Source organism: Papio anubis, chromosome 20 (assembly GCF_008728515.1).
Source record: "Papio anubis isolate 15944 chromosome 20, Panubis1.0, whole genome shotgun sequence".
In the NCBI taxonomy this organism is placed as follows: Eukaryota; Metazoa; Chordata; class Mammalia; order Primates; family Cercopithecidae; genus Papio; species Papio anubis.
Window position 1 is genome coordinate 3,835,363 of NC_044995.1, and position 27,245 is coordinate 3,862,607.

General features: G+C 52.7%; 1 protein-coding gene across 3 annotated transcripts; it reads right to left on the reverse strand.

The window, feature by feature from the left end:
* Window positions 1-3,463: 3,463 nt before the first annotated feature.
* Window positions 3,464-26,542, reverse strand: CBLC (Cbl proto-oncogene C). 3 transcript variants are annotated; one of them, XM_003915690.4, is made up of 11 exons: window positions 26,110-26,532; window positions 23,718-23,864; window positions 23,396-23,552; window positions 22,820-22,941; window positions 20,582-20,719; window positions 15,063-15,150; window positions 12,538-12,669; window positions 11,417-11,563; window positions 10,470-10,547; window positions 3,648-3,717; window positions 3,464-3,547 (listed from the first exon to the last, which is right to left on the reverse strand). In XM_003915690.4, exons 1-10 carry the CDS (start codon window positions 26,460-26,462, stop codon window positions 3,655-3,657), a joined length of 1,425 nt encoding a protein of 474 aa, XP_003915739.2. In that variant the 5' UTR covers window positions 26,463-26,532; the 3' UTR covers window positions 3,464-3,547; window positions 3,648-3,654. The 3 variants fall into 3 exon arrangements, with proteins under 3 accessions (XP_003915739.2, XP_003915740.2, XP_009192973.1); XM_003915691.4 differs by lacking the exon at window positions 20,582-20,719 and having other exon boundaries at window positions 26,110-26,542; XM_009194709.3 differs by lacking the exon at window positions 10,470-10,547 and having other exon boundaries at window positions 26,110-26,533.
* Window positions 26,543-27,245: the final 703 nt, after the last annotated feature.

The window sequence follows — 27,245 nt, forward strand, 5'->3', positions numbered from 1 at the left end:
CGCGCCCAGCTAGTTTTTTGTATTTTTTAGTAGAGATGGGGTTTCACCGTGTTAGCCAGGATGGTCTCGATCTCCTGACCTCGTGATCCGCCCGTCTCGGCCTCCCAAAGTGCTGGGATTACAGGCTTGAGCCACCGCGCCCGGCCAATTTTTTTTTTCTTTTGTAGAAATGGGGTTTCACCATGTTGCAACAGTCTCTTTCATCCCACATGTGTTTCTACAATCAGAGCTTGATACTCTTTCCATCAAGAGGTGGGGGTCTATGGCACCCTCCTCTCAAATCTGCGTAGTCTGGTGACTTGCATGCAACCAACAGAATTCAGCTGAAGTGAAGTTGCGGAACTCCCAAAATGAGCTAGAAAAGGCCATGCAGGTTCTGCCTAGGTCTTCAGCGGCCATATAAAGTCTGACTACCTTGAGGCAGCCATGCTGTGGGGAAGCCCAACCTGGCTAGTGCAGAGACCACATGGTGGGGGAGGCCCTAAGACCACAGAGAGATGCCCACCAGCCACCCTGCGGCCAGCATCACTGATTGCACCGTTTGTTTGCATCCTGAGCCAAACAAACCAGCCACACCTTTCTTCAAATTCCAGCCCACAACAACCGTGAGACTTAATGCAATGATTGCTGTCATTTGCGGCTAAGTTGTTAAGTGATTTATTACCAGCAACAGTGAATGAGAAGAGCAGCCATATCCTATTTCTGGGGCAGCAGAGGCAGCGAGACAACTACAGTGTCCAGTGGCCATCACCAGCATGGCCTCATCAGACCGGTTCTGTGGTGTCACTGTGGCTGGGTTACCATTGCTGGCCAGCTGCCAGGATCCTTCCTGCTCACTTTCCAATCCTGATTCCCCAGTTCACTCCTGGGATTCTGTGAGCGACCCCAACTCCTCTCAATAAATTCCCTTTCTGCCCCTGAGGTGGCATCTGTTGCTTGGAACTAAATCTGTGATAACTCTTTCTTTCTTTCTCTCTTTCTCTCTTGCAATCTCTCTCTCTCTCCCCCTTCCTCCCTCCCTCCTTTCCTCCCTTCCTTCCTTTCCTTCCCTTCCTTCTTTTTTTTTTTTTTTCTTTTTCAGTGTTTCGCTCTTGTTGCCCAGGCTGGAGTGCAGTGGTGTGTACTCAGCTCACTGCAACCTTCATCTCCCGGGTTCAAGTGATTCTCTTGCCTCAGTGTCTGGAGTAGCTGGGATTACAGCTGCCTGTCACCATGCCTGGCTAATTTTTGTATTTTTAGTAGAGACGGGGTTTCACCATGTCGGCCAGGCTGGTCTCGAACTCCTGACTTCAGATGATCCACCCACCTCGGCCTCCCAAAGTGCTGGGATTACAGGTGTAAGCCACTGCGCCCGGCCCTGATACATTCTTTCAAGCCTCCTGTCCATTAGAATACTTTTTCATCATTTAAAAAATTTTCTTTTCTTTTTTGAGATGGGGTCTTGCCCTGTTGCCCAGGCTGGAGTGCAGTGGTGCAATCTCGGCTCACTGCAGCCCTGACCTCTCGGGCTCAAGCCATCCTCCCACCTCAGCCTCCCGAGTAGCTGGGACTTACAGGCATGTGCCATCATGCCTAGCTAATTTTTCCAAAATTTTTTGTAGAGATGGAGTTTCATCATGTTGCTCAGGCTGGTCTCGAACTTCTGAGCTCAAGCAACCTGCCTGCCTCAGCCTCCCGAAGTGCTGGGATTACAGCCATGAGCCACCACGTCTGGCCTCATCATCTTTTAAGTCTCAGCTCAGACATCACCTCCTCCTGGAAGCAGTCCCTGACCTCCCAGGCTGAGTGAGGTGCCCACTCTGGGTTCCTGTAGCCCCCTGGGATTCCCTACCCCAGCCATGCCCACTCTGGGTCATCACTATCTAGGGACGGGTCTCTTTCCTCTACTGGAAGGTGAGCCCTTGTGGGGCAGTGATCACTGCTTCCTGGTCAGCATCGCTCAGCCCAGGGCTGGGCACAGGGCAAGGTCTCCGGGAATGGGGCATTTTAAACAAGGTGAAGGGAGGCTTGGGTCAATCCACGATGAATCATGAGGTGGTATTTCTTCTTCCTCAGCAAGATTTAGACTGGAAGTTAGCAGTTACTCTGGGAGAAAGATGTCAGAGAGCAATGAAGGACAGAGAGAGGGATGAGAACAGACTGTGGCAAGGCAAGGTGGATAACCATCGGGGAAATGTGTGGTCTTTTGACCAGGGACTTAATCTGGATGTCTGGGTCTGGGTGCAGGGATTTTTTTTTGCCATGATGAAGGAGAGGGCTGGATGCCTGGTTCTCTGAGATTCTGGACTTCTAAATCCTGAGAGCAGGACTCCTGGGTATCACAGAGAGGGCTGGGGGCCCAGTTTCTTTTTCTTTCATTGTTTTTTTTGAAAGACAGGGTCTCGGTCTGTCATCCAGGCTGGATTGCTGTGGCAGAATCACAGCTCCCTGCAACCTCGGCTCCCTAGGCTCAATCTTTCCCACTTGGCCTCCCAAAGCCTTGGAATTACAAACGTGTACCACCGTGCCTGGTCCCAGATTCCATGTGAAGATCTGAGGGTGGAGGGGGCTGGGGCCTGAAGACTCTCCTGGGTCTGAGGGAGGGAGGGGCTGGGGTCCTGGGCTCTGGGTCCTGAGGGAGGAGGGGCGCTGGGGGCCTGGGCTCCTGGGTCTGAGGGAGGGCTGGGGGCCTGGGCTCCTGGGTCTGAGGGGAGGAGGGGCTGGGGTGCTGGGCTCCTGGAGTCTGAGGAGGAGGAGGGCTGGGGGCCTGGACTCCCTGGGTCACGAGGAGGAGGGGCTGGGGTCACAGGAGCTGGGTCAAGGAAGAGGTCCCTGGGTCTGAGACTCCTGAGTCCAAGGAAGAGGGAGGACTGGGGGTCCTGGGCATCCCTGGAGTCCTGAGGAGGAGGGACTAGGGAGTCTGAGGGAGGAGGGACTGGGGGGGCGTCTGGACTCCTGGGTCTGAGGGACGAGGGACTAGGGTCTGAGGGAGGAGGGAGGGACTGGGGGTCTGGACTCCTGGAGGTCTGAGGGAGGAGGGGCTGGGGCCTGGGATTCCTGGGTCTGAGGAGGAGGGTTGGGGGTCTGAATTCTTGGGTCCAAGGGAGGAGGGTCTAGGGTCTGGACTCCTGAGTGCAAGGAAGGAGGGACTGGGGGGTCTGGACTCCTGGGTCTGAGGGAGGAGGGGCTGGGGTCTGGGCTCCTGGGTCTGAGGGAGGAATTGGGGGTCTGAACTCCTGGGTCTGAGGGAGGAGGGGCTGGGGCCTGGATTCCTGGGTCTGAGGGAGGGAGTTGGGGGTCTGAACTCCTGGGTCTGAGGGAGGAGGGGCTGGAGTATGGACTCCTGGGTCTGAGGGAGGAGGGGGCTGGGGCCTGGACTCCTGTTGTTCAGGTGGGGACCAGGCCTGGGGACTGCTCTTTCCCTGGGCCCTCTGCCCCCTGCTGCCCCCTGCTGGCCACTGCACTCTTCCTTTGCACCCTGGAGGACAGACAAGGCTTGGCAGTTTATTTCGGTATCACAACCCCCTTCCAGCCCTTGGGGCTCCCTTTAGCAGCACATCTCGGTGCCCTGCAGGTGGAGAGAGGGGTGGGTTAGATGAGGTCACCTCCAGGTGGAGAAGGGTGGAGTGGGGTGGAGTGGGCCAGGGAGGGTTAGGGAGTGGACTCACCTGGCCTTCAGGCCGGGGCAGGGTCCTGGGGTCCCAGGGCAGCTGGAGGGGAGTTCCCCTTTAGGAGTCTCTGCAATGGAGAGATTTTGAGAGGGTGGTTGATTCCCGGCATCCAACCTTTCCCTCGGCTCCTCTTCCCTGTCCTCTTTGTCTTAGACCTGGGAGTCCCAGGCCACCCTCCAGTCCCTTCCATTTACTCTATGGCCCCCTCCCTGGCCTGGGGGCTGGAGGTGGCTTCCTGCCCGGTTGAGGCCACAGCCTTAATTCTTGGCAAGACAAGAGGGGCCTGAAGTCTGGGGAGGGCCAGAAGTGGGAGGAGGAGATTAAGAAATGTCTCTGCTAGGCTGCAGCTTGAGTGGATGTCCTTTCACAGGCCCCGGACAGGGGTGACACAGTGGTGGCGGCCACCGTCTGACAGGACCTTTGGCCTTGTCCCTAGTCCATGCTGCCTTTTCCCTCTCACCTCTAACTTGTGTAGGAAGAAGTTTTAGTTTGTCTGTCTGCCTGTCCACCCATGTGTCCATCCCTTCTGCTCACTCATGCGCCCCACAGACAGTTCCCGAGCCTCTCCAATGGGTCAGTCCCTTTCTTTCTTTTCTTTCCTTTTTTCTTTTCTTTCTTTCTTTCTCCTTCGTTCCTTCCTTCCTTCCTTCCCTCCATTTCTTTCCTTTCTCCTTCTCTCCCTCCCTCTCTCTCTCCCTTTTTTTCCCTCTCTCCCTTTCTTTCTCTTTCTTTTCTTTCTTTCTTTCTTTTTCTTTCTTTCTTTCTTTCTCTTTCTTTTTCTTTCTTTCTCTTTTTCTTTTTCTCTCTTTCTCTCTCTCTCTCTTTCCTTTTCTTTAAAAAAAAAAAGAAAAAGAAAAAAACCAAAACAACAGGGGCCAGGCATGGTGGCTCACACTTGTAATCCCAGCACTTTGGGAGGTTGAGGTGGGTGGATCATGTGAGGTCAGGAGTTTGAGACCAGGCTGGCCAACATGGTGAAACCCTGTCTCTATGAAAAATACAAAATTAGCCAATCGTGGTGACATATTCCTGTAATTCCAGCTACTTGGGAGGCTGAGGCAGGAGAATCGTTTGAACCCAAGAGGTGGGGATTGCCATAAGCCAAGATTGCACCACTGCACTCCAGCCTGGGCAACAAGAGTGAAACTCTGTCTCAAAGCAAAACAAAGCAATACAGGGTCTCACTCTGTTGCCTAGTTTGGAGTGCAGTGATAATGACCATAGCTCACTGCAGCCTTGACCTCCTGGGCTCAAACCATCCTCCTGCCTCAGCCTCCCAAAGTGCTGGGATTACAGGCATGACCCACTGCACCAGGCCAAGGCCTTGTTTTTCGCTCTGAGAAGACAGCCGTGAACAAGACAGAAAACAATCTCTGTCCTGGTGGAGCTGATGCTCTACTGAGCCCGAGGCTTGCAGTGACTGATCAGCTCCTGAAAAAGGATATGTCTCAGAGCATGTTCCGTCTCCTTCAAAGTGCCTGGGAGAGAGAAGATGCCGGGGAGGCCTCTTGGAGATGGGAATGACCCAGCTGATGCCTGAGTGCTGGAAGGATCCAGACAGAGGCTTCAAGTGGGTGGGGGCTTGCTGGCAAGTTAGAAGAGCAGCAAGGGTCCAATGTCGCTGGAAAGGAGGTGGAGTGGGGGAGATCAGAGAGGTGGGGAAGGATTAGATCCCCAGCCCCAGGTCTTTGGGCAGTGGAAAGGACTTTGGCTTGAGTTCTTGGAACCCTGAGAAGCCAGTGGGGATTTCTTTCTTTCATTTTTGAGACTGAGTTCGGCTCTGTCGCCTGTGTTGAGTGCAGTGGCCGGATCTCAGCTCACTGCAAGTCTTCAGCCTCGGGTTTATCATGCCTCCTTCCTGTCTCCCCAGCCTCCCAGTAGCTGGGACTACAGGCTCACCACCTCGCCTGCTAGTGTTTTTGTATTTTTAGTAGAGATGGGGTTTCACCGCAGTTAGCTTTCTCTGTGGATGGTCCGACCTCCTGACCTCGCGGATCCTCAGCCTGGCCTCGCCTCCCAAAGTGCTGGGATTACAGGCTTGTTTCACTCATGCCCGGCCTTTTTAGATGGAGTCTCACTCTGCTGCTCCAGGCTGGAGGGCAGTGGCACCATCTCAGCTCACTGCAAGCTCCTCAGCCTCTCCCAGGTTCACAATTCATTCTCCTGCTTCATTTCCGGGAGTAGCTGGGACTACAGGAGCCCCACCACACCCAGCTAATTTTTGGATTTTTAAGTTATACACAAATGTATTTTACATCGTGGTTAGCCAGGATGGTCTCAATCTCCTGACCTCCTGACCTCATGATCCGCCTGCCTCGCCCGCCTCCCAAAGTGCTGGGACAGGTATGCCAGCCACCGTGTCTGCCTTTTTGAGATGAGTTTTTGCTCTGTCACCCAGGCTTGAGTGCAGTGGCACTCCATCTCGTCACTGCAACTCCGGGCCTGAGTTCAAGCACCTCCCACCTCAGCCTCCCCAGGTAGGTGGGATTTGGCTGGTGCCCGCCACCATGCCTGGCAAATTTTTGTATTTTTATAGACAGGTTTCACCCATGTTGGCCAGGCTGGTCCTGAACTCTGACCTCGTTTACTTCTGGTCACCCGGGGCCTCCCAGTGCTGAGACAGGTGAGCCACCATGCCTGGCCGCCAGTGGAGATTTCTGAGAGGTGAGGGAGAGGATATGACTCAGGTTACAGGTGACTGAGCTTACTGGCTTCATCAAAACTCATGGGGAGGCTAGACGAAGTGGCTAATGCCAGTAATCCCAGCGTTTTGGGAGGCTGAGACAGGAGGATCACTTGAGCCCAGGAGTTAGAGACCAACTTGGGCAACACGGTGAGACTGTGTCTCTAATTAAATTAAAAAATTAAAACAAAACAAAACAAAAAAACCCAGCCCGTGGGGCTTGTGTCAGGCTGCTCCCCATTTTTCCCAAGAAAACACCGAGGGTCAGAGAGGTCCCCAGTGTTCAGTGGGGCGATGAGATCCAGCTCAATGGCAGTGTCGTCCCCTAAAGGTAGGTTTCTCAGATGGAGAACAAAAGTGTGCAGAGAGCAACCCCAGGGGCCACAGCACCATACACAGATCACAACCACAGTGACACTGACCACTGACACAGTCCCAAGTCCCATCACATCCAGTGTCCACAGCAGCCCCACCCTCACCTCTGCAAAAAAATTTTAAAATGAACCGGGTGTGGAGACATGCACCTGTAGTCCCAGCTACTCTGGGGGCTAAGGAGGGAGGATCACTTCAGCCCAGGAGATTGAGGCTATAGTGAGCTGTGATTGCACCACTGCACTCCAGCCTGGGTAACAGAGACCCCATTTTTTTTTCTTTTCTTTTCTTTTTTTTTTTTGAGACAGAGTCTCACTCTGTCACCCAGGCTGGAGTGCAATGGCACTATCTCGGCTCACTGCAACCTCTGCCTCCTGGGTTCAAGTGACTTTCCTGCCTCAGCCTCCTGATTAGCTGGGATTACAGGTGCCCGCCACCACGCCTGGCTAGACAAAGGCCCCATCTTAAAAAAAAAAAAAAAAAAGCAATGCCAGGCACATAGCAAAAATTATGACAGGCGGGGCCCACGCCTGTAATCCCAGCACTTTAGAAGGCCGAGGCGGGCAGACAACCGGAGATAAAGAGTTCAAGACCAGCCTGGCCAACATGATGAAACCCCATCTCTACTAAAAATACAACAATTAGCAGGGCGTGGTGGTGTGCACCTGTAACCCCAGCTACTCGGGAGGCTGAGCCAGGAGAATCGCTTGAACCTGGGAGGCGGAGGTTGCAATGAGCCAAGATTGTGCCACTGCACTCCAGCCTGGGCAACAGAGCTCAAAAAAAAAAAAAAAAAAAAAAAGTTACGACAGTTGGCTTGCTGAGAAATAGCAAACCCAAGGCCGTCTCTTCCATGGTATGTTTTGAAGAATGAAAGAGTAGGTGGGAGTGGACTGGAATTTTAATCAGGCAGGGTTTGGGGAGAGGAGGAAAGGGCGGGCAAGGCGGAGGGTACGGCCGAGGCAAAGGTGTCATCATCAGGCCCGAGGTCCCTGTCAGCCTGCCATCCTGGCTGTGTCCCCCATCACTGTCCTCAGGGAGCCGGCTGAGTGCCTCCTAATGTTTCCATTTGCTTTTGGCGGCAGGTTGGATCTGTTTTTAGCTTCCCTGGCTGGTTTCACCGCCACCCCCCGCTTCCTGCTGGCTCTCTTGTTTGCTGTGGTTGAATAATGTTCCCGGACTTCCTGAGCTGTTTGTTTGAAGACAGCTCAGTATTGATCGAAGCCTGTGTGTACTGAGCCAGAGATGCTAACAGATCTGCTTCTCCCAGCAATCCAGGGTCCCAAAAACCCTGGGGTGGTGGCATGGGGAGAAAAGAAAGCCAGGACAGGGCTCATTAAAAAATAAGTAGGCCGGGCGTGTTGGCTCACGCCTGTAATCCCAGCACTGTGGGGAGCCGAGGCTGGTGGATCACCTGAGGTTGGGAGTTCGAGACCAGCCTGACCAACATGGAGAAACCCCATCTCTACTAGAAAATACAAAATTTGCCAGGTGTGGTGGCACATGCCTGTAATCCCAGCTACTCAGGAGGCTGAGGCAGGAGAATTCGCTTGAACCCCAGAGGCAGAGGTTGCAGTGAGCCGAGATCATACTATTTCACTCCAGCCTGGGCAACAAGAGTGAAACTCCATCTCAAAAGAAAAACAAACAAAGAAAACAACAAAAAAAAAGTAGATGGTTTGGGGGCCTTAAAGACTCCAACACTGGCTTCTCCTCTTTCAGGCTGTGTGGTTTTGGGCAGGTACTGTCACGTTTCTGAACTTTTTGCCTCCAGAAAATGGGGAGAAGAACATTTGTTTGTTTGTTTTTTTGAGACAGGGTCTCACTCTGTCATCCAGGCTGGAGTGCAGTGGCACGATCTTGGCTCACTGCACCCTCTAGCTCTCGGGTTCAAGCGATTCTCCTACCACAGTCTTCCAAGTAGCTGGGATTACAGGCGTGCACCACCACGCCCAGCTAATTTTTGTATTTTTAGTAGAGACGGGGTTTCACCATGTTGGTCAGGCTGGTCTCGAACTCCTGAACTCAGTGATCCACCTGCCTCAGCCTCCCAAAGTGCTGGGATTACAGGCATGAGCCACCACACCTGGCCGGGAGAGGAACATTTTTGACTTCATAGTGCTGTTGGGAAGACTCACTTCAGTATATTCATTTGGTATCTATTTATTGAGCACCTATGATGTGTGTGTGTGCGCTAGGCACTGTTCTGGACTCTGGGGATATGATGGAGAAGACAACAAAGGCCTGACCTGCAGGAAGGTTGCAACCTGACAGTGATAAAAGCCAACAAAACCAACCCTAAGCTCTGCCGGGTGGCGAAAGATCTTTGAACATACAGCAGACCAGGGGCCGGAGGGACAGCGGTGCTATTTTCACCCTTTCCTTTTTTCTTTTTAGAGAACGGGGTCCCGCTATATTGCCCAGAAAGGTCTCGAAATCCTGGGCTCAGGCTTTCCTCCTGCCTCTGCCTCCCTAAGGGCTGGGATTACAGACTCTTTTTTTTCTTTACTGGTTTAGAGACAAGGTCTCATTCTGTTGCCCAGGCTGGAGTGCAGTGGTGTGATCATGCCTCACTGGAGCTACCAACTCCTGGGATCAAGGGACCCTCCCACCTCAGCCTCCCGAGCAGCTGGGACTACGGGCGTGCACCACCACTTTGGGCTAATTTTTAAATTTTTTTGTAGTGTTGGGGTCTTACAGTGTTGCCCAGGCTGGTCTCAAACGCCTGGGCTCAAACCATCCTCCTGCCTTGGACTCCCAAAGTGTTGGGATTGCAGGCCGGGCATGGTGGCTCATGCCTGTAATCCCAGCACTTTGGGAGGCCAAGGTGGGTGGATCAACTGAGGGCAGGAGTTCAAGACCAGCCTGGCCAACATGGCAAAACCTTGTCTCTACCAAAAATCCAAAAATTATCCAGGCATGGTGGCACGTGCCTGTACTCCCAGCTACTTAAGAGGCTGAGGCAGGAGCATTGCTTGAACCTGGGAGGCAGAGGTTGCAGTAAGCTGAGATTATTCCACTGTACTGCAGCCTGGGCTACAGGGGCGAGACTCTTACTCAAAAAAAAAAAAAAAAAAAGAAGTATTGGGATTGCAGGCATGAGCCACCACCCCAGCTGGAGGTACTATCTTGAACAGAGTGGTCAGGGAAGGCCTCCCTGAGAAGGGATGGGAAGGCGAGCCTCAGGAAAGGCGGTGCAGGCCAAGGGAACAGCTTGTGAAAAGGCCCTGAGGTAGGACACATCTGGGATGCTGGAAGGAGAGCAGGAAAGTCCTTGAGGCCGGGCACAGTGGCTCACTCCTGTAATCCCAGCACTTTAGGAGGCCGAAGGGGACAGATCACGAGGTCAGGAGTTCCAGACCAGCCTGACCAACATGGTGAAATTCTGTCTTTACTAAAAATACAAAAATTAGTGGGGCATGGTGGCGGGCGCCTGTAATACCAGCTACTCAGGAGACTGAGGCAGAAGAATTGCTTGAACCCGGGAGGCGGAGGTTGCAGTGAGCCAAGATTGCACCACTGCACTCCAGCATGGGCGACAGAGCAAGATTCTGTCTCAAAAAAAAAAAAAAAAGAAAGAAAGTCCTTGAGGGGGAATGAGCCAGGAAGAAAACAAGGGATGAGGTCACAGCGGGGATGGGTACCTTGGAAATGGGTGCCAAGGATGAGTCCCTTCCCTGGCACCCCTGAGTGCGCAGGTGAACCAGGGACCCTGGAGGTGAATGAGACCCCGGCCCCCAACCTCAGACCAGTGCCTGACTCACCACCTTTGGCTGGGCATTTCTGGGTTTCCTGGGGGGCAGATCTGGCCGTGGGGGCAACTGAGGAGCCAAAACGGGCGCCTGGAGGGTACAGAGGAAGGAGAGTGGACTTGTGAGCTGCCATTTTCTTCTCACTTCCATGTTCTCTTGCCTGAGCCCCAGCATTCAGGCACTGTTCTAGACTCAGGATATAACGGAGACCAAGACAACGTACCAACACTTAGGAGGGTTACAGTCAAGGAAAGCCACAGCCCCAGCCCTTGGGGAAGCAAAAGACCAGTTCCCTAGGACCTGAGAATCTTGTTATCAGCACCCTCCTCTTCTAGAACCCAGGAGTGCCGTCCCTGAGCTCTTCCTCCCTCAGACCCAGGAGTGCAGGCTCCAACCCCTCCTCCCTCAGACCCAGGAGTCCAGTCCCCCAGTCTCTCCTCCCTCAGACCCAGGAGTCCGGTCCCCCAGTCTCTCCTCCCTCAGACCTAGGAGTCCAGACCCAGCCCTTCCGCCCTCAGACCCAGGAGTCCAGTCCCCCAGTCTCTCCTCCCTCAGACCCAGGAGTCCAGACCCAGCCCTTCCTCCCTCAGACCCAGGAGTCCAGGACCCCCAGCCCTCCTCCCTTAGACTCAGGAGTACAGGCTCCAAACCCTCCTCCCTCAGACCCAGGAGTCCAGGACCCCCAGCCCTCCTCCCTCAGACCCAGGAGTCCAGTCCCCCAGTCTCTCCTCCCTCAGGCCTAGGAGTCCAGACCCCAGCCCCCCCCCCCTCAGACCCAGGAGCCCAGGCCCCCAGCCCCTCCTCCCTCAGACCCAGGAGTCCAGACCCTGCCCTTCCTCCCTCAGACTCAGGAGTCCAGACCCTGCCCTTCCTCCCTCAAACCCAGGAGTCCAGGCTCCAGTCCCTCCTCCCTCAGGCCTCAGGAATGTGGATTCCAGCTCCCGGCTGACCCTGCTCACCTGCTCCAGCTCCAACTCTCTGCCTTCCTGGTCACTGCCGTCCTCTGAGTCCTCAGCAGTAGCCTGACCATGGAACTCGTAGATACTCACAGCCTCCCAGCCCTTGATCTTGCAGCGGCAGAAGGGGCAGGTCTGGCTGTCCGAGTGCTGGGGGAGGTCGGGAGGGAAAGGGTCAGTGCCCCCCTGCTCTCCATCCTGTCCCTTGGGCCAATGAGGAGTTCCCTGCCCAAAAGATTGATGTGGGGCAGAGAGAGGAAGGGAGACAGAAGGAGAGAAGAGGAGTCGTGGAGAGCAGGGGAATGTGGAGGGAAACGCTGGGAGGGAAGGTGAGAGAGGAACGGAACCAGAGTCAAGGTCAGGAGGGGGCACACAGGCCAGGGATCCCCATGGAGCCTTGGCTGCAGCTTCTGGGCCAGGCCTTTCCAGGCTCAGATCCTCACTGTGGCCCTTGTTTTTTTTTTTTTTTTTTTTTTTTTAAACGGAGTCTCGCTCTGTCACCTAGGCAGGAGTGCAGTGGTGCGATCTCTGCTCACTGCAACATCTGTCTCCTGGGTTCAAGCGATTCTCATGTCTCAGCCTCCTGAGCAGCTGGGATTATAGGCACCCACCACCACACCCATCTAATTTTTGCATTTTTTTTTTTTTTTTAGTAGACACGGGGGTTCACCATATTGACCAGGCTGGTCTCAAACTCCTGACCTCAAGTGATCCACCCACCCTGGCCTCCCAAAGTGCTGGGATTACAGATGTGAGCCACTGTGCCCAGCCTCATTGTGGCCCTTGGGAAGTCACTTTTCTCAGCCCTGTCCTCCAGGGGACGAGGCTAAGGCTCAGAGAGGTGAAGCCACTAGCGGGGCATCACCCAGGCAGGGAAGGAAGGAGAGCTTTCCACCGATAACATTGCCGGAGAGGGAGAAACTGAGGCAGCATGTGCAGAGTGGGGTGGAACCAGAGGCCCGGGGAAAGACAGCCGGCCTCCTGAGTGGTCGCCAGCAGCTCTCTGCCCTCTCTGGACTTTGGTTCCCCCATATGATCAATGAGGCATAGAGGAGATCCTCTTGGGACTTTCCCTGTAGAGAGAGGGAGACCAGCCAGGAAGGCGGCGCAGGGATCAGACCCACCTGCCAGGCAGCCAGGCAGCGGCTGCAGAGCAGGTGCCCGCACGGCTCGATCTTCACATCCTTGTTGCTCTCAGCACAGATCTTGCAGAGCTCAAATGTGGAGTTCATGGCCCAGTACAGCTGCAGCTGCTCCTGGCAGGTGAGAGGATAGAGAAGACAGTGAGGGGCATGCGTCAGCCATGAGGACACCCCTTGGGCCACAGGAAGAAAATCCCAAACCTCAGCTGGTTGTGGTGGCTAACGCCTGTAATCCCAGCAGTTTGGAGGCCGAGGCGGGGGGATCACCTGAGGTCAGGAGTTTGAGACCAATCTCGTCAACTATGTTGAAACCCTGTCTCTACTAAAAATACAAAAATTAGCCAGGGCGTGGTGGCGCATGCCTGTAGTCCCAGCTACTTGGGAGGCTGAGGCAGAAGAATCGCTTGAACTTGGGAGATGGAAGTTGCAGTGAGCTGAGATTGCGCCATTGCACTCCAGCCTGGGCAACAAGAGCAAAACTCTCTCAAAAAAAGAAAGAAAGAAATAAAGAAAATCCCAAACCTCTGTCTTGGCGCTGTGGCTCATGCCTGTAATCTCAGCATTTCTGGCGGCCAAGCCCAGGAGTTCTGGACCAGCCTGGGAAGCATAGCATGACCCTGTTTCTATGTAAAAAAATATAAACCAAACTTCTGTGCCAGACCTGAACCCTCTCCTAAGTCCAAGGTTGGCATGTCCAACGGCCTCCTACATGTCTTCACTCATTTTTTTTGTGTGTTTTTAAAATTTATTTATTTCTTTTTCTTTTTCTTTTTTTTTTTTGAGATGGAGTCTTGCTCTGTTGCCCAGGCTGGAGTGCAGTGGCGTGATCTTGGCTCACTGCAACCTTTGCCTCCAGGTTCAAGCGATTCTTGTGCCTCAGCCTCCTGAGTAGCTGGGACTACAGGCATGAGCCACCATACGTGGCTAATTTTTGTATTTTTAGTAGAGATGGGGTTTCACCATGTTGGTCAGGCTAGTCTCGAACTCCTGACCTCAAGTGATCTGCTTGCCTTGGCCTCCCAAAGTGTTGGAATTACAGGTGGGAGCCACCTTGCCCGGCCATATCTTCACTCCTTGTTATGAGATTTCTTCTCCCCAGTTGTCTACACCCAGTGGTGCCAGATTTAGCAAATAAAAGTACTGGATGCTGTTAAATTTGAATTTCATTCTTTTTTTTCTTTTCTTTTTTTTTGGCGAGACGGGGCACCACTCTGTTACCCAGGTTGAAGTGCAGGGTCGCGATCTTGGCCTACTGCAACCTCCAACTCCCAGGCTCAAGTGATCCTCCCACCTCAGCCTCCAAAGTAGGTGGGCTAATTTTTTGCATTTTTTGTAGAGATGGGGTTTCGTCATGTTGCCCAGGTTCATCTTGAACTCCTGAGCTCAAGTGATCCACCAGCCTCAGCCTCCCAAAATACTGGGATTACAGGCATGAACCACCGCGCCTAACCTAAATTTGAATTTCTTTTTTTTTTTTCTTGAGACCAAGCCTCACTCTGTTGCCCAGGCTGGAGTGCAGTGGTGTGATCTCGGCTCACTGCAACCTCCGCCTCCCGGGTTCAAGTGATTCTTGTGCTTCAGCCTCCCAACTCAAGTGCCTCAGCTGGGACTACAGGTGTGAGCCACCACACCCAGCTAATTTTTGTATTTTTGGTAGAGATGGGTTTCACTATGTTGGCCAGGCTGGTCTTGAACTCCTGACCTCAGGTGATCTGCCCGCCTCGGCCTACCAAAGTGCTGGGATTACGGGCGCGGTGGCACCTGGCCTCTAAATTTGAATTTCATGTAAACAGTGAATACAGTTGGAAGTATAAAGATGTCCCAAATATTGCAAGGGATATATTTATACTAAAAAAATGTAGGACCAGGTACAGTGGCTCATGCCTATAATCCCAGCACTTTGGGAGGTGGAGGTGGGAGGATCGTTGGAGCCCAGGAGTTCAAAACCAGCTTGGGCAACATGGCGAAACCCCATCTCTACAGAGAAATAAAAAAATTAGCTGGGTGCAGTGGCTCACACCTGTACTCCTGGTTGCTCGGGAGGCTGAGGTGGGAGGATCGCTTGAGCCAGGAGGTCGAAGCTGCAGTGAGCCATGATCGCACCACTGCACTCCAGCCTGGGTGACAGAAGAGATCCTGTCTCTAAAAATAAAAATAAATAAAATATAAATTATGTATTTATTATTGTTGTTTTTCTCTCACTCGGGGGGTGGCTGTGAAGATTAAGAGCTGGCACAGGGCCATCGCTGGCAAATGCCCAAATGCATTAGCTGTCCTGATGATCTCAGCAGCATCAGTTCCTTATTTAATCCCTGTGATCACCCCTGGGAAAGAGCTAGGAGGAGCCGTATTCTCTGGAAGAATAACTGAGCCTCAGAGAGGTCAAGTGATTTACCCAAGGTCACGCAGCCACCAAGCCAACACTCCAACCCCAGGCCTCTGAGCCAAGGCAACGTGGGGGTGGCAGGGTCAGGGAACGGGACTGCGGGTGCAGGCACAGGTCTCACCTCTGATACGTGGATGCGCTGCTGGGCTTCTGCCTGGTCGAGCTCAGTCAGGTCTGGGTTGTGGTTCTTTCCATCTGGGTAGAGGTAGCTGGGGGAAGGGAAGAGAGGGTGACGGGGGGGCCATCTAGTATCTCCCACCCCCAGATGAATAAGGACCTTTATCCCCTACAGGGCCCATATCTCCCTGAGATGAGGATCTGTCCCCAATCCATTGCTGGCCTGGGGTTATTTTCCCTCCGCCCTCCTCTAATTGGGACTGCATCTTCTCAGATACCCCAGGGCAGGGCTATGTCCCCTCAGACTCCCAAGGCAGGGCACACGAAACCTCAGTGACTCAAGCTCCAGAAACAAGGATGAGATAGAATAAGAACCAGAAAACGGGATGAAAATTTCTGGCTTAGGGCGGGCACAGTGGCTCACGCCTGTAATCCCAACACTCTGGGAGGCCGAGGTGGGTGGATCACCTGAGGTCGGGAGTTCAAGACCAGCTTGGCCAATGTGATGGAACCCCGTCTCTACTGAAAATATAAAAATTAGCCGGGCGTGGTGGTGCATGCCTGTAATCCTAGCTACTCAGAGGCTGAGTCAGGAGAATTGCTAGAACCCAGGAGGCACACGTTGCAGTGAGCCGAGATCGTGCCATTGCACTGCAGCTTGGGCGACAGAGTGAGACTCTGTTTCAAAAAAAAAAAAAAGAAAAGAAAAAAGAAAAATCTCTGGCTTAGCTCTTCTAAAACCTCATCCTTCTCCTCCATGCCCAAGTGTAACAGATTTTAGCATCACAGATCATGAAAGTGACCAAATCCTAGAATCTGAGAATAACAGGATGGGAAAGATCCTCTGAGAACACCTGTACCACTGCTTCCCTCACAGACAGTGACCCAAGGCTCAGGGTGGGAAAGGCACCTACCCAAGGTCACACAGGAAGGACCAGAGAGACTCAGAACCAGGGTTGTAGGCGAGATCTCAGCACTGGGCTCCAGGACACCGGAGAAGCAAGCTCTGGACTCCCTGGGTCTCCCACTGCATCATTTCCTCAGCCTATCTGGCATGCCTCAACTCTACTCCAATTATTCCCACATGTATACCACATGAAATACTGAACCCTCAGACCCACAGCGGGTCATGAGTCCTTGAGGCTAGTGGCCCTGCCTGGCCTGTCATGTGAAGCAGTGCAGGATCCCTGACCTGGGCCCCACAGTGGCTGTCCCACTAACACACTGTATGACCTGGCTGGGGCCACTCTACCTTTCTGGCCTCAGTTTCCTCTTCTGTAACATGGACGTGATCATGCCTGAGGCAAAGATTTGTGATGAGTATTAAATAAGACAGTGCTGGTAGGGCGCGGTGGCTCACACCTGTAATCCCAGCACTTTGGGAGGCCGAGGCAGGCGGATCATTTGAGGCCAGGAGTTTGAGACCAGCCTGGTCAACATGGTGAAACCCCGTTTCTAATAAATAAATAAACAAATAAAATAATAATTAGCCAGGCATGGAGGTGCATGTCTGTAATCACAGCTACTTGGGAGGCTGAGGCAGGAGAATTTCATGAACCCAGGAGGCAGAGATTGTAGTGAATGAATACCACACCACTGCACTCTAGCCTGGGGCAACACAGCAAGACTCTGTCTCAAAAAAAACTTTAAAAAAAATAAATAAATAAATAAAAAAGAAAGACAGTGCTTATAAAACATGCAGCTCTGGCTGGGAGCAGTGGCTCATGCCTGAATCCCAGCACTTTGAGAGGCTGAGGCAGGAGGATTGCTTGAGCCCGGGGCTTCGAGACCAGCCTAGGCAACACAGAAAGACCCTATGTCTAAAAAAAAAAAAAAAATTAAAAATATTAGCTGGGCATGGGTGGCATGTGCCTGTGGTCTCAGCTACTCAGGAGAGGCTGAAGTGGGAGAATCACCTGAGCCTGGGAGGTCGAGGCTGCAGCAGTGAGCTGTGGTCATGTCACTGCACTCCAGCCTGGGTGACAGTGAGAACCTGTCACAAAAAAAAGAAACACCAAAAAAAACATGCAGCACTGGCCAGGTGCAGTGGTTTACACCTGTAACCCCTGCACTTTAGGAGGCCGAGGAGGGAGGGTCACTTGAGTCCAGCAGTTTGAGACCAGCCTGGACACCATAGTAATATCTTGTCTCTATCTAATTTTTTTTCTTTTTTTCTTTTTATTCAGAAGGGGGCTCACTATGTTGTCCAGGTTAGTCTCAAACTCTTGGACTCCAGTGATCCTCCTACCTCAGCCTCCCAAAGTTCTAGGATTTCAGGCATGAGCCACCATGCCTGGAGAAAAATTTTTTTTTTTTTTTTTTGAGATGAAGTCTCACTCTTGTCCCCCAGGCTGGAGTGCAATGGCTCGATCTCAGCTCACTGCAACCTCCACCTCCCAGGTTCAAGCGATTCTTTTGCCTCAGCCTCCCAAATAGCTGGAATTACAGGCACCTGTCACCACGCCTGGCTACTTTTTGTATTTTTAGTAGAGACAGGGTTTCACCATGTTGGCCAGGCTGGTCTTGAACTCCTGACCTCAGGTGATCCGCCTGCCTCAGCCTCCCCAAAGTGCCAGGATTATAGGCGTGAGTCACTGAGCCCAGCGTGAATAAATTTTTTTAATTATATATATATATATATATATATATATATATATATAGGTAGAGTGGCCCCAGGCAGGTCATACAGTGTGTTAGTGGGACAGCCACTGTGGGGCCCAGGTCAGGGATCCTGCACTGCTCCACATGACAGGCCAGGCAGGGCCACTAGCCTCAAGGACTCATGACCCGCTGTGGGTCTGAGGGTTCAGTATTTCATATATATAAATGCAGCATTCTCCTCTGTGCAAAAACACTCAATAAGAAGGGACTTCTATGATTGACTTTATTTTTATGTTTTTGAGATGGAATCTCTGTCACCCAAGCTGGAATGCAGAGGCACGATCTCGGCTCTCTGCAGCCTCAGCCTCCCGGGTTCAAGCGATTCTGCTGTCTCAGCCTCCCGAGTAGCTGGGATTGTAAGCGCACAGCACCACACCTGGCTAGAGACGGAGTTTTTTTTTGTAGAGATGGGGTTTCGCCATGTTGGCCAGGCTGGTCTTGAACTCCTGACCTCAAGTGATCTGCCTGCCTCTGTCTCCCAAAGTGCTGGGATTACAGGCGTGAGCCACCGTGCCCGGCCTCTGATTTTTCTGCTTTAAATGGTCCCCAAGAGTAGCTGAAGTGTTGTTTCTTGTTCCTAAGTGAAAGAAGGTTGTGATGTGTCTTATGGAGAAAACGTGTGTGTTGTATAAGCTTCCTTGAGACACAAGTCATAGTGCTGTTGGTTGTAAGTTCAATGTTAATGAACCAATGATAGGTACTGAATAAAGTGTCCTTTTTTTTTTTTTGAGACGGAATCTCACTCTGTTGCCCAGGCTAGAGTGCAGTGGTGTGATCTCAGCTCACTGCAACCTCTGCCTCCCAGGTTCATGCCATTCTTCTGCCTCAGCCTCCTGAGTAGCTGGGACTACAGGTGCCTGCCACCACGCCCAGCTAATTTTTTTTGTATTTTTAGTAGAGACTGGGTTTCACCATGTTAGGCAGGATGGTCTCGATCTCCTGACCTCATGATCTGCCCGCCTCGGCCTCCCAAAGTGTTGGGATTACAGGCGTGAGCCACCGCGCCGGGCCTTGAATAAAGTGTCTTTAAACAAAAACATACATAAAGTTTACTATGTTGTGATTGATTGACAAAAATGTGGGGACCCAGCTGGGCGTGGTGGCGTGCACCTGTAGTCCTAGCTACTCAGGATCCAGGAATGTATTTCCCCTGGGAGCAACGGGTTGTTATTCAATAATTCAGGGTGTGTGGTGATTTTATAGAAGATAATTACTGCAAATTGGCCAGGCATGTGGCTCACACCTGTAATCTGAGCACTGTGGGAGGCTGAGGTGGGCAGATTGCTTGAGTTCAGGAGTTCGAGACCAGCCTAGGCAACATGGTGAGACCCCCCCCCCCCATCTCTAGCAAAAATACAATAAAAATGTTTTCTTTGTTTGTTTGTTTTGTTTTTTCAGATGGAGTCTCGCTCTGTCACCCAGGCTGGAGTGCAGCGGCGTGATCTCAGCTCACTGAAACCTCCACCTGCCAGGTTCAAGCAATTCTTTCTCAGCCTCCAGAGTAGTTAGGATTACAGGTGCCCGCCACAGCGCCCAGCTAATTTTTAAAAAAATTTTTAGTAGAGATGGGGTTTTGCCATGTTGACCAGGCTGGTCTGAGGTGATCACCTGGTCATCTTAGGTGATCCGCCCACCTTGGCCTCCCAAAGTGCTGGGATTACAGGCGTGAACCACCGTGCCCCCACCAAAAATGTTAGAAAAAATTATATATTAAAAAATTAATAATTACTGCAAATAATCAACAGCATATCTATCTATCTAGCTAGCTAGCTATCTACCTACCTTCCTATCTCCTCTCTTGTATGTCAGTAGCCATATAGATATGACTGATAAGAAATTTCTGGCAGAAGGCGAAACTCTGAAAAGAAACCTGCCTTCTTGGCCGGGTATGGTGGCTCACACTTGTAATCTCAGCACTTTGGCAGTCCGAGGAGGGAGGATCACTGGAGGTCAGGAGTTTGAGACCAGCCTGGCCAACATGGCGAAACTCCATCTCCACTAACATCCAAAGGTCAGGGGTTGTATGCAGGCTCATGCCTGTATCTCAGCACTTTGGGGGCCGAGGTAGATCGATTTGCAGTCATGAGTTCAAGACCAGCCTGACCAACATGGTGAAACCCTGTCTCTACTGAAAATACAAAACAAAACAAACAAAAATTCAGTTGTATGCAGGTGGCGCGTGCTCGTAATTTGTTAGTCAGGAGGCTGAGGCAGTGAGAATCGCTTGGAACCTGGAGGGGAGGAAGGCAGTGTCGAGAGATCACGCCATTGCACTCAGTCCAGGTGATGAGCGAGACCTATCTCAAAAAGAAAACCACCAGTCTAGCAAGTTCTCCAGTTCTGTTTCTGCACCATCAGTCTAGATTCTAGAGCAGGATCTGATATCTAGAAGCAAAAGCTGGCTGGGCACGGTGGCTCATACCTGTCATTTCAACACTTTGGGAGGCCGAGGCGGGCAGATCGCTTGAGCCCAGGAGTTCGAGACCAGCCTGGGCAACATGGCGAAACCCCATCTCATTTTTAAAAAATTAACTAAAATAAAAGAGAAAGAAAATAGAATCAAACGCTCTTGAGCTCCATTCCAAGGAATGGAGCCCCTGCGGTTGTGGCCAACGCCCCACACACTTCTCAGAGCTGTGGCTGGGCCCTATTTATGGCCACTTTGTGCCAACCTCAGAGGCGCCCCTTCCTCAAGACCTTTGACTGCCACCTGCTGGAACCTTGTAGTACTGCAAGATTTGAGATGTCCGCTATGTGAATGGTTGCAACCTCAAACGTGGTGGCTACTGGCAGTGCTCAACATGCAAGATCTTTCTAATCAGATTTTGCTGACACCCTCCTCCTTCCAGAATAGAGACTCACAAGCCATCCTTCTGTCCCTCCAGGAGCACCTGGGACAGGGGTTTGTTGGCAGGGATGGTCTGCAGGATGCTGCCATCTGAGCTCACGTAGCCGATGGCCCACTGCCCCAGGCGAGTACAGCTGGGCCGGAAGATGTAGCTGGAGGGAGAGGTAGGTAGGATGGGGTGAGGGAGTGGTTACCACAGTCCCTTTTGCGAACTCCTAGTCCCCCGCCCTGTTGGGAATCCAGGTGTCTAAGTCCTCACCCCCAGTTTCCCATTCTTTAGGCAACGGCATGTGCTAGATCCCTGCCTGCCTCTATAGGTGATATCTGCTGTTTTTGCCTGCTTGGCTCTTTTATGATAAAAACAGCCCTATTTGTATTTGGAGATCTCTCCCTGCTTCACTGGAGTTTAAACAAGGCTGGGCTGACCAATCAGTGCATTTCAGGACCCCTGACTACAGTGATGGGAGTCTGTTCTGGGACTTTCGCTGGAAGCGTCAGAGCAAGGTGCCCCCTTTCTTACAGAGGTTGCTAAGAAGGTAGGGTACACAGCTGGGACTTCTAGAAGTCATTTGCCACCATGAGGAGAAACCATGTTTGAGAATGAAGCAAACAGAGGAAAGCAGAGAAAGGGGATGAACAGGAACTGATTCCTGACAGTAGCCATTGAGCACCTGAATCTAGCCATGCCTGAAACCCACACCCTGGCCTTCTTTTCTTTCCTTCCTTTTTTTTTTTTTTTTTGAGACAGAGTCTTGCTCTGTTGCCCAGGCTGGAGTGCAGTGGCAGGATCCTGGCTCACTGCAACCTCTGCCTTTCGAGTTCAAGTGATTCTTATGCCTCAACCTCCCAAGTAAATGGGACTATAGGCACACATCACCATGCCACGCTAATTTTTGTATTTTTTTTTTTTTTTGAGACAGAGTCTTGTTCTGTTACCCAGGCTGGAGCGCAGTGGCACAATCTTGGCTCACTGCAAGCTCTGCCTTCCGGGTTCATGCCATTCTCCTGCCTCAGCCTCCCGAGTAGCTGGGACTACAGGCACCCGCCACCACGCCTGGCTAATTCGTTTTGTTTTTTTAGTAGAGACAAGGTTTCATCCTGTTAGCCGGTATGGTCTTGATCTCCTGACCTCGTGATCTGCCTGCTTTGGCCTCCCAAAGTGCTGGAATTACAGACATGAGTCACCACGCCCGACTGTATTTTTTTTTTTTTTGAGACAGAATCTCACTCTTATTGCCCAGGCTGGAGTGCAACGGCATGACCTTGGCTCACTGTAACCTCTGCCTCCCGGGTTCAAGCAATTCTCCTGCCTCAGCCTCCTGAGTAGCTGGGATTACAGGTGCACGCCTGGCTAATTTTTTTTGTATTTTTAGTAGAGACGAGGTTTCGCCATGTTGGCCAGGCTGGTCTCAAACTCTTGACCTCAGGTGATCCACCCTCCTCGGCCTCCCAAAGTGCTGGGATTACAGGCGTGAGCCACCGTGACAGGCCTAATTTTTGTATTTTTAGTAGAGATGGGGTTTCACCATGTTGGCCAGGCTGGTCTTGAACTCCTGACCTCAAGTGATTTGCCCGCCTCGGCATCCCAAAGTGCTGGGATTACAGGTGTGAGTCACTGTGCCAGGCCTGGCCTTTTCAATTATAGGAATTTATTATTTCCTTTTTTTTTTCCCTTAAATCAGTTTGAAGTGTAACTGGAAGAATGCTAACGCACTCACCTTCCTACTTCTGCAACTCAGCCCTGCAGAGACTCACAAACCTGACCTCCCATTCTCTTGGTATTCTAGACAGCTCAATTCTCAGCCCTCTGAGAATTGTCGGGGGCGGGGGGGGGGGGGTTACCCAAGAGCTCAAAACTCCTGGCTTGAAATAATTTAAGGACTCACACATCTTGTTTTTCAGTCTCCTATGCCAATAGGTGGGAAAGTCACCCTCCAAATATTGAACAAATGGTGCAACATGGCTCTGACCTACCAGAAATGGACGTTACCCTGAAGCAGGGTCTTTGGGCTCCTTGCTACAGCGGGCACTATCCCTTAGCTGCAGGATTATGGGACAGTACAGGAGGTCTCCAGAGAAGAGACGGGCTGGGAGGGGCACTCAGTGTCCTGCCTCTGAGTTATCAACTCTCTGGGGTCCCGGGTACCTCTGTTCCCACTCTTGGAAGGACATCTGGGCTCCACCATGCACCAGCCCAGAGCCCAGATCCCTGAGCCCTGCAGCCTTGTTCCTCCAAGCCCTGGACCCTTTACCTTCCTGGCTTGTCCCTGCAGGCCTGCAGACGCTCTTGGACCTCATCATAGGTGAGGAAGGCCATGTAGCCTGGGTGGTTGACTGCCAGGAGCTGCCAATTCTTGAGGAGTGTTGGCCATGGCTGGGGTGGGGCAGAGTTTGGATCAGAGAGAGACCAGGAAAGCAGTCACATCCCTAAGTAGTCCCCAGGGGCCCGAGGATCCAGCCACCTCCTTCACACCCATGGTGAGCCTCAGGCATATCCCTTTTATAAGACCCCAAGCTCTTCTTTCTCCAGGACTCAAGAGTGTGGGACCCTAGCTTCCTCCTTCCTCAGACCCAAGAGTCCAGGCCCCCAGCCCTCTCCTCCCTCAGACCCAGGAGTCCAGGCCCCAGGCCCTCCTCCCTCAGACCCTGGAGTCCAGGCCCCCAGCCCCTCCTCCCTCAGACCCAGGAGTCCAGGCCCCAGCCCCTCCTCCCTCAGACCCAGGAGTCCAGGCCCCCAGCCCCTCCTCCCTCAGACCCAGGAATTCAGGTTTCAGCCCTCTTCTTCCTCCTGGACCCAAGTCTGGCTCCCAGCCTTGGCCTTCCCTGACCTGGAAGAGCCTGGTGAAGACGTCGAACTCGAAGATGGACACGTGCCCGCTGCAGGTGAGGTCGATGGTGGTGCGCAAGGCCAGGGCTGTGCAGCCTGGTTCCACAGGGTGGCAGGTGCCCAGGAGGGACTCAAACTCAGCCCAGGGCAGCACGCACCTGGGTGGGAGAGGGGTGGGGGAGACACCGCTGAGGCCTCTCGGAGCCTATGATGGGACGCTCTGCAGGAGGGAAGCAGCTGTGGGCCTGGACTCCTGGGTCCCTGGGCCAGGGTGGGATGGGGCTCTGGGAGCTGAGGGTCCCTGAGGACAAAGGCTTACTCACCGAGCTCCACAACGCTCCCTCCAGAAGATGTGGGCTGGGGCCTTGGTGAGCTGGTACACATGTCCACAGTACTTCCCCCCGGGGAAGAGTGCGTGCAGCTCTGCGTGCATGTGGCTGAAGATGATGGCCAGCTTGGCCAGCTGTCGCCTGTGGGGATGGGCAAGGACTCTGGCTATCCTCGAGGCTCCCACTGACACCCTCTTCCTCCCGTCATGGGGAACACCTGCAGGGACAAGGCTCTGGACTCTGGCTCATCAGTGTAAGGTAAGAGTCCATTCCTGCTGGGCGTGGTAGCTCACGCCTGTAATCCCAGCACTTTGGGAGGCCGAGGTGGGTGGATCACTTGAAGTCAGGAGTTCATGACTAGCTTGGCCAACATGGTAAAACCCTGTCTCTACTGAAAATACAAAAACTAGCCTGGCATGGTGGCATCCATCTGTAATCCCAGCTACTCAAGAGGCTGAGGCAGGAGAATTACTGGAACCCAGGAGGTGGAGGTGGCAGTGAGCTGAGATCGTGCCACTGCACTCCAGCCTGGGTGACACAGCAAGACTCTGTCTCAAAAAAAAAAAAAAAAAAAAAAGTAAAAACTATATATATGCCTTTTATTAGATTTGGCCAGATGTAGTGGCTCATGCTTGTAATCCCAGCACTTTGGCAGACTGAGGTGGGTGGATCACTTGAGGTCAGGAGTTTGAGAATAGCCTGGCCAACATGGTGAAACCCTGTCTGTAATAAAAACTACAAAAATTATCACTGCGTGGTGGTGGGTGCCTGTAATCCTAGCTACTCGGGAGGCTGAGGCAGGAGAATCACTTGAACCCAGGAGGCGGGGGCTGCAGTGAGTCAAAATCACTGCACTCCAGCTTGGGCAACAGAATGAGACCATGTCTAAAAAAAAAAAAAAATTATGCTGAATTTTGCAGAAATCCAGCTTTCCTATATATTAAGGGAAGACTATTTGATTCTGTATGATGGTGGTTCTACCTACAGGTACGAGTGTCTGACTAGTCAACTCTGCCTTCCAAGAGTGACTGTGCCTCGGCATTTTCATTTAAAACATAGATAATATTTATGAAAAAAATTCCTTTTATCACTCGCTTATAATTTGGGCATTATAGTGATTAAAAAACTATAGGTGGGTATGTTGTTAAACCTCTGCATATCATTTCAGGATGAATTAAGGAAGCACTTGGCTGGACATGGTGGCTCTCGCCTGTAATCTCAGCATTGCGGGAGGCTGAGGTGGGAAGATCGCATAAGGCCAGGAGTTTGAGACCAGCCTAGACAACATAGCAAGACCTCCTCTCTACCAAAAAATAAAAAGATTAGCCTGGCATGGTGGTGCACGCCTGTGGTCCCGGCTCCATGGGAGGCTGAGGTGGGAGGATCACTTGAGCCCACGAGTTTGAGGCTGCAGTGAGCCATGATGGTGCCACTGCACTCCAGCCTGGGTGACAGAGCAAGACCTCGTGTCCCAAAAACCAAAAAATTAGAGACACTACAAAATATTTGATATAAAGAAGTGGCATGAGTCACTGAACTAGACCTTGTTCTGGGCTCTGGGCCCCAAACCTCGTCTGCCCTGTCACTCTGAGGTTCCTTCCTCTGTGCAGTACAGCAGAGAGGTGGCCTCCAGGCAGGTCTTGGAGGAACTAATTCCTCAGGAACTAAAGACCAAGTGGGTAGTCCAGGCAGAAACCGTGACGGGGACCTAATGATCAGTCTCTTCGGGTGTGTCCATCTACCTCTCCTCAACCTAGGAGCCCATGGGGTCTCCACATTCTGAGGCCTGATCCTCCCAGCTGGGCCTCCCAAAGAGTTGGGATTACAGGTGTGAGCCACTGTACCTAGCCAGACCAGGCCAAGTTCTGATCACAAATGTGCACACATCTAGAGAACTTTGAATCAGATAATAATAGTAATAGCTAACTTTTATTTTATCCTCAACGTAGGAAGCCCCATAGGGTCCCCGAATTCTGAGATAGTGGGATAGTGGGAACCAGAATCGAGCTGCTGGGTGACCGAGGAAAAGGCAAAATGGGGCTGAGAGCGTGGGCACCCAAGGAAGGAGAAAACTGGGTGGCCCATTTTCCAGGTTCCAGTAGGAAGGAGGGGCTGGGTCTGGACCCCTGGGTCTGAGGGAGGAGGGGCTGGGGGCCTGGATCCCTGAGTCTGAGGGAGGATGGGCTGGGGGCCTGGACTCCTGGGTCTGAGGGAGGAGCTGCTGGGGGCCTGGCTCCTGGGTCTGAGGGAGGAGAGGATGGGGCCTGAGTTACTAGGTCTGAGGAAGGAGGGGCTGGGGGCCTGGATTCCTGGGTCTGAGGGAGGAGGGGGCTGGGAGCAACCTGGGCTTCACCCCTGAGGACTTTGTTCTGGGGCGAAGGCTCACCTGAGACTGGAGCCCGCCCGGAAGAGCTCGTCGTTGGCACTCCTTCGGCCCCGGGGCGGCAGCAGCGCGCCCAGCTGCCTGCTCTTGGCCTCCAGATTGGCCAGGTAGACTAGGAGAAAGTCCCTGGAGCCGCCGGGACCCCCGGGGCCGCCTCTGCCGGCCGCCCGCTGAGCACGGGCCACCTCTCGAAGCAGCTGCGCTGTGCGGGGCAGCAGGTCCCGCAGCGAAGGGGGGCTGAGGGACAGCCGAGGGTCGCTGCATTGCTCTTCTAGGCGCTGCAGCATCCTCACTGCCCGGCCCAGGGCGCGGGCCTCTTCCCACTGTCGCCCCCACGGGGCCACCGCCACAGCCATGGGAGCCTCGCGTATGCCGGGAGGGACCGGTGCAGCCGGGGTAGGCGCCGCCTCGCCCAGAGTGAAAGGAGAGGGCGGGCCCTAGAGAACCGGGGAGGGGCCTGCAGGTACTAGTGTCTCCAAAGCGGGCGGGGGCTGGAGGATCTGGCACGCGCGTCTTCGAGAGGTGGGATTTGGAGGCCGGGAGCGGTGGTTTATGCTTGTAATCCCAGCATTTTGGGTGGCCGAGGTGGGAGGATTACGTGAGCCCGGGAGTTCAAGACCAGCCTGGGCAACATAATGAGGCTCCATCTCTAAAAAATTTATTAAAAATAAAGTAAAATTTGACCAGCCGCGATGGCTCACATCTGTAATCCCAGCACTTTGGGAGGCTGAGGCAGGCGATTAGGCAGGCGGATCACCTGAGGTCAGGAGTTCCAGACCAGCCTGGCCAACATGGTGAAACCCTGTCTCTACTAAAAATACAAAAAAGAAAAAAAAATTAGCTGATGCGGTTTGAGTTTGATTCTCAAAAAGGAGCAGGGTGGGGTGGCTTTGGTGGGTTGCGATAGGAGGGGGCTTCTCAATGGGTGGGTGGGAAGTGCAGGTAGGATGTCTGGGTTCCTTCAGAGGGGGGCAAGGGGCTAGGAGAGGCCTGGGACTTTTTATTTTATTTTATTTTATTTTTAAAACAGAGTCTTGCTTTGTCGCCCAGGCTGGAGTGCAGTGGTAAGATTTTAGCTCACTGCAACCTCTGTCTCCCAGGCTCAAGTGATCCTCCCACCTCACCCTCCCGAGTAGCTG